Raw genomic sequence first — 20,179 nt, forward strand, 5'->3', positions numbered from 1 at the left:
CTCTAGCTGTTGTGGCGTTGAATAATATTTCCCTGCGGGCAATCGAGGCGCTCTGGAAGCCACACTAGGGCGATCCTCGAGATCGATCAGAGTATTCTAGTATCATTAAACTGCCGCGATCATGCACAACAGTTGTTAGGCCGCCACGGCCAGGACAATTTTGTTTCTGCTCCTTTATCTCCATTCATTTCCTCGCGCCTTTTCTGAATGACGTGTTGGATATATTGAGCGAGGATTCGAATATACATCTTGAGCATATTTAAAATCTAAAACACCGTTAAGTATAAAATGATTAAATTTAGTAATTCAATTCATCCTGGATAATTACCGGTTCTGATTTTGGATGAAGGACTGAGCTAGTTATTCTTTCACTCCCAAAAATCTTGAGAATAAGGATTGCGACCTTGTCATTTGTTGTTGTTAGTTGCAGTATCCCCATAACTTTATTTTGGAGCTCCCGCCTGTGATTAGAACTGCTCTGTTAGCTAAGGTCCCCGCCCCATTTATTACTTAAGTAGTATGGATCGAACTCATTAACTATCTCGTATTTTAGAATTACTATGATAGAGGCAAGTATGCTCAAGACCGACAGCGTCCGAGTTATCACAATTTCTGAAGCTACTCGATATTGCATCCCCGGAATAGTCCCCCCTCATCACTATATAACAGACCAAGAATGTTTTTATCTAGGATTAAGCAATTGGATCAAGCGTCAAACCAGCGAGAACTTCGTCTAAAACAGAAACATCGGCAAGATCCTCCAATCCCAGAACCAGTTTCTCAATGGCCTCTTGTCGCTTGTTATCGATTAAACCCCGAGTGAAAGTGCGAAACTTGGTCAAGATCTCTTCGTTTGACAATGGGGGATCGACACCAGTGGGTGCGTCCAGCGTCTTTGAGATACTGCTACCATCGTTGAATGTGATCGTGACGCGTTGTTCGAATTTTTGACCAAGCTCTGGTGTATAGTGGCATTCAGTCCTCTCCACAAGCTTCCATATAGAATCCCGATTCAAGAGATCACGATGGAATTGCTGCGGGAGGACTTGACCATCCACCAGCTGAGTAGCAGCCACATACGCGCAGCTCATCTGAGCCCCCGTTGCCGTCAGCGGTCGTGTAGCCGTCCATCCGCCGTGCTTGAAAGCTGCCTCCGACATCTCGATCTTAATATTAACGATTGAAGTCAAGTTTTCAAGCTCCTCTGGATGATCCTTCTGCAGCCCTGCCACGGTATCAATTGTGCAATGAGTCCCTGCCATCGAGGCGTGTGGCTTTACTCGAATTGCCTCTGTTTGCCATGTCTTACCAAGGCCCTTGACGAGCTCGTCTGCCAGATACGGTGGTTCTTTACCAGATCCCTCTCCGAACGCACTGAGGAATCCCCCGTATGGCTCCTCAAAGACGCGTTTGATCCCAGAATACCCGCCCTTGGCCAACAGAGCGGCGAAGAGACCATTTCTAGCTGCGAACCCATGTTGCATGCGCTTTGCCTCACTGCTGAATTGCGCTGACATTAGCCCACATGCCTGCGTGCAGGCAATACCGACCGCGTCCTCAATTGCTTCAGTTGATAGATCCAGCAGTTTCCCAACAGATGCAGCACAGGCCGCATGGCCGAAGATCGGTCCCGAATGCCATCCTCTGGTCAGCATGTGGCTTCCATACAGACAGAGCCCGACTCGTGGTCCGACCTCGTATCCGACGATGGTCGACAATAGTAGATTCGAACCGGTGACTACTGCGTTTCCACGGGCTTTCTGTTGAGATGCTGCAGCGAGTAGAGCAGGCAGCATGATGGAATTAGCATGCACCGGGGCGAGCGAATGCCAATCATCCAACTCAAACGATTGCACTTCGGTGCTGTTGAGAAGAGCTGCGGGTAGTGGTCCGATTTTCTATGCCGACGTTAACAAGGACCACCTTCAGATCATATGGTGCTGACCTTGCCGTATCCCCACACAAGACAGTCACCAGCCGGTTCCATATCCAGAACGATGCTCACGGCTTTCTCGGTCCACGGTAAATGGGCCCCTACAATAGCACACCCAAAGCCATCTAGCATGAGGTATTTGGCGCGAGTCTTCAGGTCCTCGGGGATATCATCCAGCGTCAGACCGTCTACCCAAGAACATAGTTGGTGAGTGACACCTTCATCAGATTCGGCCCTTAGAACTGCCTTGGCTGCCATTATGAACACCGGTCGAATTTCTTAGTACGGACGAAACGATAGTAGTTCAAATGGTTCGGGTAATGCATATCAGGGAGCCGACTTTATAAAGTGAAACAGCATCTTCCTCGCAGGCCGTTGACGGCCCGGCGGCGGAATGCGCTTTGACTGAGTTGATGGTGAGGTCTACTCTTGGCTCTTACAATGTTTGGTGATTACCTAGTAAGATTCTTGATCTCGTATCGGAAATACTTCACAATCCAGTTCTATCATTGCATCGCCTACTCCACCCACAAAAATTATATCGGATCACTACTTCAAAGTCGCTATTCCTATCACTCTGTCCTCTCCCAAATCCCAATCCAACACCCCCAGGAAATGACTTTATCCTGTAATCCCTGCCTTATTTCTTCCTTCGACGCAGGCCTTCTCAGTTTACTCTGATCGAGTGCCTCTTTCAAAGCCACAATCTGAAAGAAGTACCGATGAGGTCCATGACCTAGAAACCCTCTAGGGGGCATGTAAACAACCTTCCGCCGATTGAGTCCATACTTGAAACCCCCCACGAAGGTTGCATTCTCCCGTATTACCAACGGGACAAAAGTCGTCGTGGCAAAGACTGGTCTTGCTGGCGGGAATGCCGTAGTAGAGTCCGTGAACCACGGGTTCCGCGAGAGGCGCATCGGGATCTTCGAGAATGAGAAGATACTCAGCGGCATTCTGCTGCGGCGTCCAAGATAGCGTCGGGAAATGGCCTTCTTCAAATGAGCTGAATTTGGATGGGATGGGGGATCCTGAGGGTCCGATGGAACATTCCACCTCTATTGTTGGGGTGTGATGCAGGGCGAAGGGGGCTGATTTATGGAGTAGGCCGGCGTCGTGGCCACGACGGGTGTAGAGAAGCCAGGCCAGGGATCGTTCGATAAATTTCGACATCTCAACAACTCAACAACTCAATATAAAAAGTTTCGCGAATTCTGATTGTTTCTGAATGGTAGGAAAGGGCTGGTAAATGAAAGCAAGACGTAAGATACCTGTTAACTTAGGTATCTGATAATGTTTAAAAACATAGGCCCGCTAACGGGGAGACTACGGTGCTTATCTACGGTATTCCTAACATGAAAACCCAAGTAAGTAACTGCTCGCGGCCCGTTTTCGGGCTCGCATCACCGACATCATCTCCCAAGCACCGCCGTACCTGGCATAAGGGATGCCATTAGCCCGACTGATTATTCCATTTAGCAGCATTCTCAGTTATTCTCTGATATAGTTTTGGTGATATAGTAGTTACGGATCTCTGTCATTACTACAGAATGGATCGGACGACGCGTCGGCAGCGACCGCCAGACCCAGGGCCGCAATCATCTCGCCATCGCAGTAAACGAATCGCATGTAGGCAATGCCGCCAGGCGAAGGTAAGTACTTTTCATCTTGTCAATTTCTGTAATGAACGCACCTCACCCTGTCTACCCAGATCCGCTGTGAGCTTTCTACCGGGGGGCCGATTCCGTGCTCGAGATGCCGGCGCATGGGCCATGATTGCACACTGGACACTGGCTATCAACGCGTCAACAGGAGGGAGTAAGTCAAACCTTGCTTCCTCCTCGTTGAACGGGTGTATCTGATTATAATAATGTGCAGGAGACTAGAGGAGTTAGAGAAGGAGGTTCAGCATCTCCGGTCATCTGTCTCCGCGTCCCGGTCTGTGCCGAATATACCGACTCCAATCGAATCATTTCACGCAGATGCATCACCTGTTGTCGAACAGGGCTCGTCTCTCGTCAATGAGGACATTTTTTTACCAGATATCTCGGCAGAGACCCTGGATCATAGCACGCCGGTCCGCGCAGTCCGAGGTCAGACACCGGATGAACCCGCAACTTTGGCCCTGCCAAGTTCTTCCACCGCCCCAAGGACCCTTGAATTCCTTCATTTCACGGGAACACAGATTTCTACGCTGTTTCAAATGTTAGTTAGTGCTGTCAACCGCACTCATGTAATACGTGCTGACAAGTGGCAGCTTCTTCCATCACTATAATCCATATGCACCCCTCCTTGACCCAGCAGTCTCGCCGGATGAATACTACGCGCGTTCCCCTTTGCTTTTCTGGGTCATCGTTCTCGTTGCGTCTAGACGGTTCTCAGAGGAACCTGGCCTACTCGTAAGTCTTACAGGACCTGTGAAAAAAATACTTTGGGATGCCATTGCCAATCCTCCGCACACCTGGCATATTGTACAAGCGATCCTCCTTGCGTGCCTGTGGCCGTTTCCCACCTCCTCACTATCTTCCGATATAACGCCTATTTTGCTGTCTGCAGCTCACACCGTTGCTGTTCGACTGGGACTACATCGTCCCGAAGCTATTCAGGACTTTTCTCGGACAAAGCGACGGCTGAGTCCCGATGAAATAAAGGAGACCGCTCGAACATGGGCAACATGCTATATTGCAGCGCAAACGTACGTCTTTTGTCTAACCCTTTCCATATAGATTGGAGGTCTGATATATACGGAATTTAGAGTCTCAACCACAGATGGCCAAACGTGGGTATCCTCCGACTGGATGGTTGACCGCCTCTGCGATGGAGACATCACCGGCATGATACCCACATCACTTAAACACCAGCTCATGATATCCCGATTCATGGCCCGCGTCTGTCAGTTCATGTCTGGTCATCCGCATGGACCGACCGGTCTTCCCCGCCCAGGAGATGGAATCCCACTTCTTGCTTTATTGGAGCGAGAATATACAGAGCTCTGCTATGGTTTCTCTGACAATCTATCAGGTGGGTTTGTGCTGATTTGTCAATAATAATCAGTATAGTCATTAATCTAGAGTCATCTATAGATGAGAACAATGTCCTTCTCAATGGAGCGGGTCTCCAACTATACGTCTTTTATCTCCTAGAGACCAGTGACTCTGATTCCCGCAAACGAGCCCTTCTCCGTGCCTATAAGATATCCACAGAAACAATATCTAAACTCGCTCATATCGATGCTGGCTCAGATGCTACACAATACAGCCCCATTTCCTTTTTCCGTGTCGTCTGTCTAGCCTCTATGTTTATTCTCAAATTGATTTACTCCAACCTGAGCATCTTCCTAGATATCGAAAATGGGAAACGGTCATTCACCTCTGCGATGATTCTCAGCCGCAGAGTCTCAATCGAGGATAACGATCTTCCTGGTCGGACATCGAAAATCCTCACTCAGCTCTGGAGTGCTCAGGCTAGAAGCGGACAACGTGACAAGGAACCTGGATTGAAATTGAAGACGCGCTTAGCAGCGAGTTTATTGCACGATTCGTTATGGACTTGGAGGGAGGAATTTGGTGGGCAGAGAAGTATGGAGAATACGCCTCCTGGGGGTATGTTTTGCTATATTCTGTATGCGGGTCTCACAAACAGTCCCACTGATCTCCGACTGATAGGAACAAGAGGTCAGAATGTATCTATCCAGGATCCAAATTCCACAACATCCCAGGACGTGGCTTATGTTGATGGGTTAACATTGGAAGATGTAGTTGATGCGGAGATACTGGCTCTTCTTCCGTTCAGTTTAGATGCTGATGCTTTGTTGGGCGTGCAAGGGTAAATTCGAAGGATCATTCGCCTCTGTAACTGATGTTAAAAGTAGAGAAAATTTTTTATGACCATGAAGGAACTCATTGGGACATCGGTTACCTGTCAGAGCCTTGGCCCCGCAACAAGCGTGATTGGAGGTATTCAAGTGCCTTATTCCCAACAAATGTCCGCGGGGACTAAGATCATAAAAAAAAAAGATAATCTGGATTGATAGCCGTAGCTAATGACTACTACCACTGCAAACCAGCATGCGGATGAGCACCCTCATTCTCGACCGAAATCTCGTTCGCACCACCCAGATTCTTCGGGCCCGTCATCTTCTCAAACAAACTATTCCCAAACTTCTGGAACGCAGATGCAATACCACCATATTTGAAAAGCTCCCTCTCCATACGACTGAGCTCGAAGCCGAACCGCTTCCCATCGACCTCGATCAATCTCGCCGTGAAATCGATCGAGATCTCGGCCCCATCCGCAGCAGACTCATAGAAAGCATCGTCAGTCATGGTGATACCCAGGAGACCGAGATTTGGCATATTCCGCTGGAAGATGAAGGCGAAGGACTTGGCGATAACGCACTGGACCCCACAGCCTGGAAAACATTAGACGAATACTGCGTCGACGATGAAAAGATCTGGTAGTGGTTTACCTAGAAGCGCCATTACGGCTTGCTCTCGTGATGACCCACACCCGAAAGCTTTGCCTGCAACAATAATGTTAAACCCGGCCTTGACGCGCTGGCGGAACTCGGGGTGCGTCAGCTGTAGACAGTGCGATCCGCTGATTTCGTTCGTTTTCATGTTCATCAAAAACATGGCCGGAGCCAACTACATGGCAATATGAGTTTCAACGCCTTGGTCATATAGAATCAGGTGTACGTACTGCGTCCGTGTCGATGAAGTCGCCAAGTAGCTGGACTTTCCCTCTCATAATGTTCCCATCAGAGGGCTTATCGTGCCCAGAACGGGATTTCGAGTGACATAAACCCGGAGTCTGTACATTCGACCCTCTTGGGTTTGTGGGAGCGCCACTTGGTTCAACATATGTTGGGCCCTTCGACACCGACGGTAAAGCTTTACACGAAGAAATCCCTCGAAGACGATTCCATCGCTCCAGGTCAATAGCTGCCAGTAGTTCATGTGGGTCCCGGACTTTCATCTCGAACGATGAGGCGGCTACTGTCGCTGCTGAGGATAAGTTTCCGATCGATCCTAGTTCATCTTGTTATTCGATGCTACTGACCCAGTGCATAGAGGAAACTCCAAACGTAATGAGAAGAACTCACCTTTACCCATCCGATTCTCAAAGTTCCGATTCTGCGAGGAAAGCCACACTTCTCCGGGCCCAGCCTGGTCGGCGGACATCCCGACACAATAACTGCACCCTGGGATACCGATCTCAAAGCCGGCGTCCTCGTAGAATGTTGCAAGTCCTAGTTCCTGTAGTCTGTGTAGGATGGGCATCGATCCCGGGACGACTTTTCTCTTCCCTCTAGGAATGGGCTTCAAGCCATTCTTCAATCCCTGTTCGAGAACGAGAGCACCCAGAATCAAGTCCTCTTCTGCGGTAGTACAGGCGCCGATAAAACATCCGTCCAAGTCCATGCCCTCTTCGTCTGTGACGGGTACAACATCGTCCGGATTAGGATATTTGGCTATAAAGGAACGGACGTTACCGAGATCAATGGTATGAGTTTCGGCGTAGACGGCATCTTCGTCCGGTTGGAAGTAAACGCCGGCATTCTTGTGTCGGAGCAGATGACGTCTTTGAATAAAGTCTTCTGTAATCTCATCCGGTACAAACACTCCAGTGATACCGCCAAACTCCTAGTTTTTGTTAGTGCTTCACTGTAGGATGAAGGTGTGGATGATGCTTACAGTTGTCATGTTGCAGATAGCAAATCGGGCATCACAGGAAAGATGTTTCGCGCCTGGCCCACTGAATTCTACAATTCTATCCGCTGCAACGGTGTTTCGCTTTAGCTGCTGGAGGATATAGAGAATGGTATCTTTCCCCCCAATCCCGGGTTTGGGAGCGCCGGTTAAGCGGATATTCACCGATTCAGGAACCTTGAACCAGGTTTCTCCTGTTACCAGGGGCAAAGTGACATCGGCTGCCCCAAGCCCGATAGCAAGACAGCCCAGAGCCCCTGACGAGCATGTATGGGAGTCGGATCCGATAACTACCATTCCAGGTTGGGCGCGTTCTCGGTAGAACTCGGTGTGAAGAATGGTGTACTGTGAATTTGATGAGTAGACTGCACGGAAAGCTAGATGCTCGGATACATACATTCATTCCCTGGTAATCGGTCATTTTGAAGACTCGTCTAGCACGCTCACTTGCGTCAATCAAAGCCTGAACCTTGGGAGTTTTGTTCACACGCGGGTCCACGACATGGTCGCCAGCTAGCCAGAAACGATCATTTCTGAAGATCCCTGGTTTCCCGAGCATGTTATACGTGCGTTCCATTCCCTGTGCGCAACGTCAGAGACGATACTGGTGCTCATAAATGGTTTATACTCACCGACCACGAAGCCTCGGAGGCAATGACCCAGTCAACATCTACTCGGATTAACTCACCGGGGGCAACGGAGCCCTTCCTGTCAATGTCATGGAAGGCGAAGATCTTCTCGCTGAGGGTCATACCCCGTCGCCCGGGTGGTCGGAGTGAAAGCGGTACAGGCGGTGACTTCGCTCTGTCAGCAGAGTTCAAGGCCTCTAGCCATGCCGATACCAGGAAAAGAATTTCGGATTCCTGATCTCCGTTTGTAGTGACAGACTTTGTCAATCCAAGGCCTCCGAGCTCTGGGGGTTGGCTGCAAATGGCGATCACATCTGAAAGTGCACTGCATTCACGAGGGTGGTCCTGCTTGAGGATATTTGCCAAGACAGACAATTGTTTTAGATAGCCTGCAGTGTTGGCCAGTTCTTGTTCTGTTACGGGTCAGTAGTCTATACGCATTAATAGAAGGGTTGTAGCTTAACCGTCGTTGTCAGACAAGATGACACCCCTACTCTGCTGGAGAGTCTGGAGTAGTTTGTGCAAACTAGATTGTTCTCCTCGGTCCATGTTGAGTCGTAGAGTTCAAGAATGATTCGTAATTGATTGAAATTGAAGGGACGATTTGTTCGCAGATAGAAATCTATAAATCCCCGAGCCTGAAGGCTCCTGATCAGCCTGGCACGGTATCGGCCCGCTTGCGGCCCGGAGCCTTTCACCACTACCAGTACATAATAAGACACGGATTCAACCATTGTCATCACAACTCATTATACCAGGAAAGCCTTCCTGCATATACTACGCGTGAAAATGCCATCACAGGCAGCAGCTAAGCTCCGCCAATTGCTGGCTGACGAGAGCAGAATCATTGTCTGCCCCGGTGTATACGATGGTCTCACGGCCAGAATCGCTTTACGGGAAGGTTTCGATGCTTTGTACATGGTAAGACCCAACAGAGTCAACGCCTATCCCACGGGTCCATCCGCTCATAGCCTTTTTCCAGACCGGTGCAGGAACGACAGCATCCCGACTCGGACAGCCCGACCTGGGAGTTATTACCCTTAATGAGATGCAAGGAAACGCGGAGATGATCGCCAACCTGGACCCGTCAGTGCCGTTGATAGCGGATGCAGATACCGGGTTTGGAGGTAGGTGACATTGTATCTCTTCAAGACACTGGATGTGCAATACTGACAGCCTAGGCTCTCTCATGGTCGCTCGCACCGTCACCGAATATATTCGTGCTGGAGTCGCTGCCCTCCATCTCGAAGACCAACCTACTACGAAACGCTGTGGCCATCTGCGCAACAAGCAAGTTGTATCCGAAGAAGAGTATCTCGGTCGTATCCGTGCTGCTGTCAATGCACGCAGTCGGGCACATGGTGACATTGTCCTGATTGCGCGGACGGATGCCCTGCAGTCCTTAGGGTATGAGGAGGCCATCTCGCGACTGAAAGGGGCTATCAGGCTCGGGGCGGATGTGGCCTTTTTGGAAGGCGTAACATCTAAGGAGGCTAAGATGGTCTGCGAGGACCTCAAGCCGACTCCCGTTCTGTTCAATGCGGTTCCTGGGGGCGTGTCTCCTGATCTTTCCGTGCAAGATGCTGAAGACCTTGGGTTTCGGATGATTATATTTCCTGCCTTGGCACTTGGGGCTGTCTACGGAGCCGTTCATGATGCCGTCAGGAATCTCAAAAAGACGGGCACGCAAGTTGTCAGAGCGGGGAGCACTCCAAGGGACCTTTTCAATGTGGTGGGGTTGCAAGAAGCGATCGCTCTAGATATGGCCTCAGGGGGCCAACTGTATAAAAACGGTGTGTAAATGGGCCGATATAACACATCACGGCTAGTACTATTTACCTTTTAGTTCTAATTATTTTATCTCTTTGATCTATGGTCTAAATACATTAACTAAATTATAGTATTATCTCTTCTCGGCATGCAGACTAGAGCTGATGAAGATGCTTAGATTCCTATCTAGGAGCTGAGCTCGAAGCTCTAGCTAGGTATCTATCTAACTGTGCGTAGCACTAAACCCGAAACTGAAGGAGGCAGGCGATATCCGCCAGGCTCTACAGGCCCAAAATATCTTTTAACCTTCGCGCTTTTTCTATATTACTAGCCGAATTTTTATAATTCAGTAAGTAATCTTATAGTATTATACACTATAAGCTTTGCTTTTATAATCTTATATAACTCGCAAGGTAGAGTTAGCCCTACTCTTATATCGTGGCGCGTTACACGTAGTATATAGTTCTTCGCAAGCCGCGGTTTTATTAGTATGATGGGGTCTGTCCCACGTTTTTCTTCTGCGGTATAACTGTGGATACATTTACTACCACCTATTATTGGACAGTAAGAGTAAGAAGTTAATTTAAGGTAAGAAATAGCCTTAAAACAGGAAATAAACCAGATTTTACGATATGAGATACTTTGGTTTTATGCGAGCCCACAGCCATACCACCCCGCGTCGACCCTGCCGTACACGAACCTGGCGACCCTCCCCGCGGGCGCCTGTATGTGCCCCAAGCCAGGGATACAGCCGATCCTTGGCGATATTGCAGTGAGGAGAACGGAGACAGAATACACCAACATATGCGTACTGTTCGACGATGAGACCTGAAGTCTGTGACGGCTAGCGGATCAGTTTTATCCAGGGAATCAGGCAGATTATCCAGGCAAGATGATCCATTCCCCACGCATTATCGTGGCCATTTGCTTACGCCCTGAATTTGTCACCATGTTTGTATAAGCTTACGGAGAGGTTGGCAAGCAGCTTGCCTCTCTATCTCAGAATAGCTGACCACAGACGAGTGGTGTTCGCGACCATTGCACTATTTTATACTTATCGACCAGCTCTCTTCGATGGTTTCGCTCGCCGAGGTAGCTAGGTCTAATAAACAGGCTTTCCTCCCCGTCCTTCAAATGATAGATGTAGTAGAAAGGCCTATCTGGAGCGAAGCTCGCTGAGCTTGGATTCATCTAGCAACTAGCTCAGCCTATTTATCCCTGTGGATGGAGGAGCTAGAAAGGCGTAGGAGAAACCCGACAGGAGATCTGCCTGTAGGCAGATCCCGACAGCTTATCCCAACCCCGCTTTTCAGCCGCATTATCCCCGTGCTTTACGCATTGGACAATATGAGATTATTGCAAAGCAAGTGGGCAGGTGATATTAGTTAGCCTATCATTTATATCACTGGTTATCTACACTATTTCTCTATATAAGATCCAACTTACCCGCGGACCTAAACACGCCTTTAGCAAGATCTGGCCATTATATTTAGACAAACATCACCAGAAATACAATATATCGCTTGGCTTTTGGCATTCGGAACATATACCGACGAAAATACCCCGGTAGTCATGTCTGATCCTCTTGGCCTTATTTCTAGCTCCTGCTTCCATCGCCGCGTCACTCTTGACACAGCATGGGGTCTATTAACTGTCTCGTTCGCCGAGATAGGCTGCATCACCGGGGCTCCCCTGATGTTGTTGCCGGGCATGTTCGCATCGCGCTATTTGGGCATTCCTCTACACGCAATTGCAAAGCGCGCTGGTGTGCGTCTGCTCGTTGTCGACCGGCCGGGCATGGGCGCATCGACTGATGTTCCATCCACCCAACGAGTCGCCGCTTGGGTTAATTTGCTGCCGCGTCTGCTGGCTCATCTCAACATTACACGCATTAGTCTTATCGCCCATAGCGCCGGCACAGTTTATATGCTCAATACCTGGGCGCATTGCCGTGAACTTATAAACCCAGACATTACTTTATTAGGTACTGATTTCCACCACCTCCCCTCTCATAGGAGCATATGGAAGAGAAACACAGATACACGAGAATGAATAACTTAGTGTGCCGCTTATAGCCCCGTGGGTTGATCCATCCTGCTCGCGCGTTACAGTAGTGCAAATAGCACAGTATGTGCCAGCCAAAGCATTCACACTATGGCACCATATCCCGCGCTTCTTCGCAACTCAAGCTATCCCTGCGCTGGCGCTAAGCGGTACTCTACTTCGCCAGATATCACCACGAAGTGGTGAGACGGCAGATGACCGCTCATTCCTCGATGCCAATTCGAGGAGTGTCGACCGCGACTACAGCGTGTCATGTGCGGAACAGGCGGAGCTCTTTCGCCTCGTCGTTCCCTTCATGTACGCTGAGAACACCGTCGGTGCCAACAGTGAGGCTCTTCTGTGCCTTCGAAAGAGCGATGGCAGTGACTGGGGGGTTTGTTCGGACTATGCTCAATGTGCGCAGGTGCTGGCTGCCCGCGAACAATCCACAGGTGGCCGAGTCCGTCTCCGTACGTACTTTGCTTCCAAAGATGCCCTAGTGGGCAGTCGGGGGCAAAGATATTTCGAAGAGTGCTGGCAGGCACCAGGTGTGGAGGCCATTGACTTTGTCTCCACGACGGTCGATAAAACAGACCATGATACTCTGATGCAGTCGGTGGAGGTATGGGAAGCAATATTCGCCTCGATGGGTGGGTATCAGTAACTCGAAAGGATTGATACTACTAACCGACATCTATCTGATTTCTCAGGTACCCCACTTCCTGCCGTATTAATCATACCTGTTTGAGGTGTCGATTGTCTTGGCTGCGCAGAGATTTTGTTTTCTTGTTTACATAGTAACCTATCTACCCTTTGCTCTTTGATTGATAGTTTCTGCATTATCACTATACCTTCAAAAGATCAATTAAGCCATAACATTATAATTCAAGTATAAAACTTTATGGTCCGCGCAGTTATTATTTCTCCGCAATACTTACACAATCTTCCCGAATCATTCATAACGCAGCTGATTCAAACTTTACTACTACTTCGTCACATTTTGGTATTATGCTACCGCGGAGGTTCATCTACAGTAAGCCTCATGTGCAAGACTGTTGTATCTAGCGCACCAGCCACAAGATTATAGACACTATTCCAAATGCAGCACAACATATATCACTTATCTGACCAATCTCCCAATAACAAAAGATTCCCAGTATTGCTCCGCCTCTCACAAAATAGGTGCAGAAGACACATAGTATGGTTGATATACTGTTTGTCTATATACTCATTCACGAAATACTAAGTGGCGAACACTGTGAGGTGTAAGGCATTTGTCTTACTGGTGGATATCGCTTATTACGCACCTGGGGCCACATTTAGTTCGCCAGTGCATAACCGCTGTTGTATGCAAGATAGTACACACAGTCTTACTGGGCTAGGGGATAATCTAAGGCGCTGAATTTTTTATTGGTAGGCCTATAGCCTGGATCCTCTGCGCGTGAGTTTCATCTAGGATAACAAAGGCGTTATCTGACCCCCCCGCCCCTCTCTCTCTCTCTCTGTGTTTGAATAAGGGGACTCGATATCGTCATCAGTTGTTGTGAAAACCACCTCATCTTCGACATCCTCTAGCCGAGCAGACGCATTCATCGAAAGTGCCATATCGTCTATGTACAGACTTGTTTCTTTCCTAATGTAAGGTAAGCAACGAGCCGGCAGCAGTTCATATAATAGAATCATGATTGTGCACTCGTAACACGACCGTCCTTTTTCGGACCTGAATGTGGCCAGCTGCTGTCGCGCAAGGAATTGTAACTGTCCCCGGGTACATACTAGTACCTCCTACGTCGGCGCAGCTCTGTTGCCAGACTTTCCTTCCTTGCGCGCTCTTTCTTCTGCCTCTTCTATCTTTCTCATTTTCTCATTCTGTCGCTCTCGTAATTTAGCGGCCGCCGCTTGGCCTGCAGCAATTAGTTCCGGTGTTAGGGGCTGGTTGCGAATATTGGGATTGTACGGATGATCGCCAGGTCCTAGCTGAGGACGAGATCGCTGCACGCCACCAGGGGGACCACGTTGAGTTCCGCCTACTGTGCCAGCTGCCAAGCGACGTTGAGTGCCTTGTTTAATTGCACCACTTCCTTGCCTTCCTCCAGACAAATTATTATTATCGTCGTTGTTGTCTTCATTGATGGGTCGAATTCGTCCAAGATGCGGGTAAGGCTCCCTCCGCGTCGGACCGCCGCACCAGACAGGGAACTCGCCCGTATCATCGTTCCGATACGGACACTCGAGCTCCATTTCCGTAATATCATAGAGCATCCAGAGACAGTCGAGCGATGCCTTCATCCAACCGGGATAATCATTGCGGTCGCGAGAAGCTGGTTCTTCCGTGGTGTCGAATGACCGGTCAATGACCTTGATATACCCTGGATTCCCGACCTTGTTTTCAGCGACCTCCTTGTCACTCACACTGTTCTGAGCAACCGGTTCAGGGGCGTCTATCAGCGACCGAAGAACATCCTCGTCGATAAGGAGACAAAACTCCCATTTTAGCCCCGTGCTGCCATCATGGTCGTCCTTCCTGTCCCAGGACTGCGTGAGCTCAATAAACCTCTCGCGCACTGCGTCAATACCCAGCGCATCGTACTGCTCCTGGTCGCTCAGGTATAGGTTCCGCATATGCGACTGCACTGCTGCGTTGGCGGTAGGATTGATGGGTTCCTTCCATATCCACGATGAGGGAGGCTGCCAAAACAAGTCGCGATCGATCTCACGAAATAGGTACGCCTCGAGCTTGGCAATGGCTGCGGGCCATATGGCGTCTGATTCGGGCGTGTACACGGTGCGGTAGACGACGAAACCCCATCTCCAGTCCGTGGGGATCGCCTCTAGCTTATTGTTAATGTTGCAGTGTCGTCGTAGGAATTGCTGTGCGCGGGGGACAATATTCCCCACTACTGGTTGGACTGGATGGATGATGTCCGACATATCCTCTTGTCCTTTTTTCTCTCCCTTAGCTTTTATTTTTGTTTTATCTTACTTGTCCAATGTGCTGAGAAATAATATTTAATAACAGCAAGGCTAGTCGTCCAATCAGAGCGAATTAGCCCTTTTTAGCGACAAGTTAGCACTGTCCTCCGGCTTAATATATGCATATAAACTCTTCAGTCCTTATGCATTGTTTTTAGTATTTCTCAAGTAATAAGAGACAAAAGAGACTGACAGCTGCGATAAAAGGTGTCCCGTTCATGGAGGAAATGTCTCTGGCGCTTAGTGCATTTTCTTGGCCGAGCTAGATAATCAAGTAGGAAAGTCATATTCGCTAATTACGTTTCGTGTCATTGCGGCATTAGCACCGGCCATCTTATCTTAAACTATAATTTCCATAAGTCTCCGTCTCGATATTATTTGAAGCGAATTATCTCCGGTTTAGCCTTATTATCGAGATCTAGCCTTATTATCGAGATTTTGCTGATATACTGTAATTAATCAATCTATCATATGCCTATATAACCCGGATTTCTTTATGGAGTAGGTATAGGGGTGTTTAACGCGGAGTTAGAGGGATCAACCGGGATTATAATATTCCAGCCGTAGACCGGTCCAACGCAGTACATTATCCTATTGACAAGGCTCGAATCGCAGCTACTGCTGGACAGCGACGGATTAACTAGGAAGAATAGATTCGCCGGGATGCCTTCTTGAGTGCAAATCATAGCGCAGGTCTCATCATTTTGCGCGACGTGCTATTTTCCGCAATTCGTAGTCGTATCAGCAGCCACTGTGCTGTTCGCACCGGGGGGTATGGCTTGAATAGTGTATCCAGTACTTTGCGTTGGCGCTAATGTTAACCCTGGAATTGGAGCAGTAGCCGTGAAGGTCCCAGCTTATAGATCCAGGCAGAGCATTCTCCCGTAAAACTGGCTGGCGACCTAAAGATTAGAGCAATCGGCGTAGATCTAAGGGTTGTAGGCTCGGAGTTGGCCGTAACCAAGGCCCTGAGCGGACTCGATTATCGTGCAATTGTCAGTGCTCTGGAGAGTGTAGAGAGAGCCGCAAGTTAGAGGCAGACATAATGTTGCATTTGTTGCCGGCGAGGAACAGTTCACGATTATATCGGAGTTAGCCATGAACAGCGCCGCCGACGCAACACCGTAATTCGAAGCAATTGAGTCACAGGTGTCTCTATCTTTGATAGTATAGGTATTCCCTGAAACGCACATAGTAGGGGCATCTGGCTCCCTTATAATCAGGGAAGGACGAAGGTCAGTCGACCTAGAAATGGCACAGGTCGAGTGAACTAGTTGCAAATCTCCCTGCGAATCTGTGTTATATGCGGAGTACGGGCTCGACTACATTATCTGTAGCTTGGTCGTATAGCAATATGAGCATATCTCGTCTTTGGGCATCTAATTGGTGTCAGCTACAAGAGTAAACCCACTGATAATATCTGGAATCGTCAGGTTCCCCTGTTTGCTCCAATAATTATAGGCTTAAACGTACTATTACAGTATTCTCCACTCCCGGGGTCTTTTAAACATATCTCGTTGCAGCCTTAGTAGACAATCCTACTAAGTTTTATCGGAACAGCTCCGGTAACCTTTTGTCCCGCGCATAACATAGACACAGTGTCGAACTACTCTTGGAGGCTCGCGCCACAGCTCTTATCAGATATAGAGTCTGCGAGCGTATTATTACCTAAGCTTCCATGATAAAATGCCTCCTGGAATTTTAACAGATACGAATCGCATTTAATAATTCGCGTAAGTGCCGTAATACAAGGAGCAGTCAGGCCTTCTAAGTCACTAGGGTTATAGAGCTAAAAACCTTCGAATATTCGTTAACTAATCGTAGCGTTATAGGCGCGCACTTAAGCTAGGATAGAGGATATATATCTATTTTAATTAGCAGATGCAAGAGTTATATTCTTATTTACCGGGGTTACTATTTTAATAGTACTCTATTCTCTATAATTAAATAATTATATTCTTACTAAGAATTAATAATTTAATATATTTAATATAATAGAGCTTTTTAATAAAGCCTTTAATTAAAGAAACCCCTAGATTTTATTAAAGAGAAACTAGCAGTATATAATTAAATAATAATATAATTATTTAGCTGCAGATAAATATATATAATTTAAATCTTAAATCTTAAAGAGTATAGAAGTAAGATTTAAATTACTTACTTAACTCTATATTTAAGGGAGAAATTTAATCTTATATTTATCTCTAGTATATAAAGAATTTAAATCTTAATAATTTAATAATTTAGTAATATTATAGGAAGACGTATTAAGACTTAGTATAGAGTCTTTAAGCGAGTAAATATTAAGAAGGAAGAGAAGAATATTTAGCTTTAAAGCTTAAAATAGAGCTAGAGAAAAAGCTCTAGCTATAAACTAATATAATAAACTAAATAATAATCTAATATTAAACTAATATTAAATAATAATAGAAAGGTAAAGCTAATTATTTTATTCTAAATAACTAAAAGATCTTTTTTTCTTATTTCTCTTCTCCTATTTTACTTATTAATTTTTTAAAGGCTTTAAGTAAAAATATATAACCTCTTAATTAATTATATTCTTTATGCTAATTCTCTTTATTATATAGCTTCTCCTTTTCTAAGAGTAAATATCTTTATTTACCTTCTTTAGTTATTATAGTTTATATTATTTTCTCCTTTTAATATTATAAATTATTCTTAAAGTAGAAATATTCTAATTTTTAATATTATATATATTTTAAAATCCTTAATTTATAAAGCTAAGTTTCTTTCTTCTATAGATAATCTTAAACTAATAATATATTTTGCTTTAATATAAAGTATAGCTTTACTTTAACTTTTAAATAATCTTAGTTTAACTAATTAAGTATTACTCTATCTATAGTTATAACTTTATTTACCTAGATATTAAAAGGCTTAAATTCTCCTTAATTAAATCTTATCTTATCTTATTTTCTATAGTTAAAATAATAAATATTATTAAAATCTATTCTTTAATTCTTTAATATTAGCTAGTATAAATTATTAATAAAAATTACTTCTCCTTATTTAAATATAATATCTCTTAAGCCTATAATTTCTTTAAACTTATCTCTAATAATTAGTTTAATCTTTAAGGTTATAAAGCTTTATTTTATTACTCTTTTAAGGATTATAGTCTTTATATTTAATATTTTTAATTTATATCCTCTAAAATATTAGATTTATAACTTATATTTATTATAACTATATAATATTAATTAAATTAAATAGACTTAGATATTTTAAGCAATAATCTTCTAAAGAATACTTTAAGATAAATTCTTAAACTCTATTAATCCTTTATCTTTCTTCTTATAATAGAGTATTACTTTTACTTCTATAATAGTATATTATAATATCTCTTTTATTAATTTTCTTTTAAAGAATATAATTTAAAAAATTCTATTTATTTTCTAATAGTTAAAATCCTTCCTTATTATAATATTTAATTAAATATATTAGTCCTATATCTTATTTAGAGTAAAATCTTCTTTATTTAAGTTAAAATATTTTTTATCTCTATATTTAGATTAGAGTAATTATAGTAAACTAAAAAAACCGAATTAAATTAAATTAAATTATCTATAGTTTAGTTTAGTTTATTATTTTATAAACTAGAATAGTTTATAGATTTTATAAATTAAACTAATAGTATTATAGGAAGACGTATTAAGACTTAGTATAAAGTCTTTAAGCGAGTAAGTATTAAAAAGGAAGAGAAGAGTATTTAGCTTTAGAGCTTAAAGTAGAGCTAGAGGAAAAGCTCTAGCTATAGACTAATATAATAAACTAATAATAATCTAATGCTAAACTAATATTAAATAATAATAAAAAGGAAAAGCTAATTATTTTATTCTAAATAACTAAAAAGAGTATTATTTTATCTTCTATTGCTTTATTTATAGACTTTTTAAAAACTTTAAGTAAAAGTATATAACCTCTTAACTAATTATATTTTTTATGCCGATCTTCTCTATTATATAGCTTCCCCCTCTTTAAGAGTAAATACTCTTATCTGCCTTCTTTAGTTATTATAATTTATACTATTTTCTCCTTTTAATATTATAAATTATTCTTAAAGTAGGAATATTCTAGTTTTTAATATTATATATATCTTAAAATCCTTAACTTATAAAGCTAAGTTCTTTTCCTCTATAGATAATCTTAGATTAATAATATATCTTGCTTTAATATAAAGTATAGCTCTATTTTAACTTCTAAGCAATTTTAGTTTAACTGACTAAATATTACTTTGCCTATAGCTATAACTTTATTTATTTAGATATTAAAAGGCCTAGATCCTCCTTAATTAAATCTTATCTTATCTTATTCTCTGTAATTAAAATAATAGATATTATTAAGATTTATTCCCTAATTCTCTAATATTAGCTAATATAGATTATTAATAAAGGTTACTTCTTTCTGCCTAAATATAATATCTTTTAAACTTATAGTTTTTTTAGATTTATCTCTAGTAATTAGTCTAATTTTTAGGGTTATAAAGCTTTAGCTTATTCTTTTCTTAGGGATAATAATCTCTATATTTAATACTCTTAGCTTATATCCTCTAAGATATTAGACCTATAATCTATATTTATTATAACTATATAGCGCTAACTAAATTAAATAGATCTAAATATTTTATATAATAACTTTCTAGAAAATACTCTTAGATAAGTTCTTAAGCTTTATTAATTCTTTATTCTCCTTCTTATAATAAAGAGCTGTTTTTATTTCTATAATAATATATTATAATATTTCTTCTACTAGTTTTTTTTTTAAAAAATATAATTTAAAAAACTCTATTTACTTTTTAATAGTTAAAGTTCTTTCTTATTATAATACTTAACTAAATATATTAATCTTATATCTTATTTAAGATAAAGTCTTCTTTACTTAGGTTAAAATATTTTTTATCCCTATATTTAGATTTAAGATACTCTTTAGCCTTATATAAGTTATCTTAGGCTTTATAATATAAGCTGCTAAGTATATTACTAGAAATATTTATATTAATTAATTTAAAATCTCTAAATAGTTAAACTATTTTTAATACTAGAGATTTCTTAGGAAAAAGGTCTTTAGATAAGAATTTTTTAACTTCTATATTATCTTTA

At 43.8% G+C, this 20,179-nt stretch overlaps 7 protein-coding genes across 7 annotated transcripts; 3 read left to right on the forward strand and 4 right to left on the reverse strand.

The window, feature by feature from the left end:
- Positions 1-580: 580 nt before the first annotated feature.
- C8Q69DRAFT_480381 (putative immune-responsive protein) lies at positions 581-2,386 on the reverse strand. The gene is made up of 2 exons (XM_028631525.1): positions 1,946-2,386; positions 581-1,898 (listed from the first exon to the last, which is right to left on the reverse strand). Exons 1-2 carry the CDS (start codon positions 2,189-2,191, stop codon positions 693-695), a joined length of 1,452 nt encoding a protein of 483 aa, XP_028481916.1. The 5' UTR covers positions 2,192-2,386; the 3' UTR covers positions 581-692.
- Positions 2,387-2,647: 261 nt separating this feature from the next.
- Positions 2,648-3,263, reverse strand: C8Q69DRAFT_109014 (hypothetical protein). Its single transcript, XM_028625100.1, has one exon. It carries the CDS (start codon positions 3,104-3,106, stop codon positions 2,681-2,683), a length of 426 nt encoding a protein of 141 aa, XP_028481917.1. The 5' UTR covers positions 3,107-3,263; the 3' UTR covers positions 2,648-2,680.
- A 1-nt stretch (position 3,264) lies between these two features.
- C8Q69DRAFT_109029 (hypothetical protein) lies at positions 3,265-5,938 on the forward strand. Its single transcript, XM_028625101.1, has 6 exons — positions 3,265-3,585; positions 3,645-3,751; positions 3,812-4,138; positions 4,191-4,628; positions 4,689-4,954; positions 5,017-5,938. The coding sequence occupies exons 1-6, from the start codon at positions 3,484-3,486 to the stop codon at positions 5,760-5,762; spliced, it is 1,986 nt and encodes a 661-aa protein (XP_028481918.1). The 5' UTR covers positions 3,265-3,483; the 3' UTR covers positions 5,763-5,938.
- A 1-nt stretch (position 5,939) lies between these two features.
- On the reverse strand, positions 5,940-8,867 carry C8Q69DRAFT_515142 (aconitase family protein). Its single transcript, XM_028633357.1, has 8 exons — positions 8,738-8,867; positions 8,277-8,686; positions 8,042-8,224; positions 7,630-7,989; positions 7,038-7,578; positions 6,635-6,963; positions 6,402-6,579; positions 5,940-6,344 (listed from the first exon to the last, which is right to left on the reverse strand). Exons 1-8 carry the CDS (start codon positions 8,820-8,822, stop codon positions 5,983-5,985), a joined length of 2,448 nt encoding a protein of 815 aa, XP_028481919.1. The 5' UTR covers positions 8,823-8,867; the 3' UTR covers positions 5,940-5,982.
- A 40-nt stretch (positions 8,868-8,907) lies between these two features.
- Positions 8,908-10,148, forward strand: C8Q69DRAFT_480403 (carboxyphosphonoenolpyruvate mutase). Its single transcript, XM_028631526.1, has 3 exons — positions 8,908-9,194; positions 9,256-9,400; positions 9,455-10,148. The coding sequence occupies exons 1-3, from the start codon at positions 9,063-9,065 to the stop codon at positions 10,072-10,074; spliced, it is 897 nt and encodes a 298-aa protein (XP_028481920.1). The 5' UTR covers positions 8,908-9,062; the 3' UTR covers positions 10,075-10,148.
- Positions 10,149-11,456: 1,308 nt separating this feature from the next.
- On the forward strand, positions 11,457-13,194 carry C8Q69DRAFT_480406 (hypothetical protein). Its single transcript, XM_028631527.1, has 2 exons — positions 11,457-12,027; positions 12,119-13,194. The coding sequence occupies exons 1-2, from the start codon at positions 11,616-11,618 to the stop codon at positions 12,748-12,750; spliced, it is 1,044 nt and encodes a 347-aa protein (XP_028481921.1). The 5' UTR covers positions 11,457-11,615; the 3' UTR covers positions 12,751-13,194.
- A 1,121-nt stretch (positions 13,195-14,315) lies between these two features.
- C8Q69DRAFT_391478 (hypothetical protein) lies at positions 14,316-14,900 on the reverse strand (the record flags this gene model as incomplete). Its single annotated transcript, XM_028627638.1, has 1 exon — positions 14,316-14,900. A coding segment is annotated over one exon (585 nt), but the record flags the coding sequence as incomplete, so codon positions are not given.
- Positions 14,901-20,179: the final 5,279 nt, after the last annotated feature.

The sequence above is a fragment of the Paecilomyces variotii genome, assembly GCF_004022145.1.
Source record: "Paecilomyces variotii strain CBS 101075 chromosome Unknown C8Q69scaffold_14, whole genome shotgun sequence".
Taxonomy (NCBI): domain Eukaryota; kingdom Fungi; phylum Ascomycota; class Eurotiomycetes; order Eurotiales; family Thermoascaceae; genus Paecilomyces; species Paecilomyces variotii.

Excerpts from the sequence above, each read along its gene's own strand:
- C8Q69DRAFT_480406 (XM_028631527.1), top strand. The coding sequence starts at position 11,616 with ATGTCTGATCCTCTTGGCCTTATTTCTAGCTCCTGCTTCCATCGCCGC. Across the intron at positions 12,028-12,118 it reads CCCAGACATTACTTTATTAG|CCCCGTGGGTTGATCCATCC; the intron begins GTACTGATTTCC and ends TGCCGCTTATAG.
- C8Q69DRAFT_109014 (XM_028625100.1), bottom strand. The coding sequence starts at position 3,106 with ATGTCGAAATTTATCGAACGATCCCTGGCCTGGCTTCTCTACACCCGT.
- C8Q69DRAFT_109029 (XM_028625101.1), top strand. The coding sequence starts at position 3,484 with ATGGATCGGACGACGCGTCGGCAGCGACCGCCAGACCCAGGGCCGCAA. Across the intron at positions 3,586-3,644 it reads GGCAATGCCGCCAGGCGAAG|ATCCGCTGTGAGCTTTCTAC; the intron begins GTAAGTACTTTT and ends CTGTCTACCCAG. Across the intron at positions 3,752-3,811 it reads CAACGCGTCAACAGGAGGGA|GAGACTAGAGGAGTTAGAGA; the intron begins GTAAGTCAAACC and ends AATAATGTGCAG.
- C8Q69DRAFT_480403 (XM_028631526.1), top strand. The coding sequence starts at position 9,063 with ATGCCATCACAGGCAGCAGCTAAGCTCCGCCAATTGCTGGCTGACGAG. Across the intron at positions 9,195-9,255 it reads GTTTCGATGCTTTGTACATG|ACCGGTGCAGGAACGACAGC; the intron begins GTAAGACCCAAC and ends GCCTTTTTCCAG. Across the intron at positions 9,401-9,454 it reads TGCAGATACCGGGTTTGGAG|GCTCTCTCATGGTCGCTCGC; the intron begins GTAGGTGACATT and ends CTGACAGCCTAG.
- C8Q69DRAFT_515142 (XM_028633357.1), bottom strand. The coding sequence starts at position 8,822 with ATGGACCGAGGAGAACAATCTAGTTTGCACAAACTACTCCAGACTCTC. Across the intron at positions 8,687-8,737 it reads CATCTTGTCTGACAACGACG|AACAAGAACTGGCCAACACT; the intron begins GTTAAGCTACAA and ends GACCCGTAACAG. Across the intron at positions 6,345-6,401 it reads AGCCGTAATGGCGCTTCTAG|GCTGTGGGGTCCAGTGCGTT; the intron begins GTAAACCACTAC and ends AATGTTTTCCAG.
- C8Q69DRAFT_480381 (XM_028631525.1), bottom strand. The coding sequence starts at position 2,191 with ATGGCAGCCAAGGCAGTTCTAAGGGCCGAATCTGATGAAGGTGTCACT. Across the intron at positions 1,899-1,945 it reads TTGTGTGGGGATACGGCAAG|AAAATCGGACCACTACCCGC; the intron begins GTCAGCACCATA and ends ACGTCGGCATAG.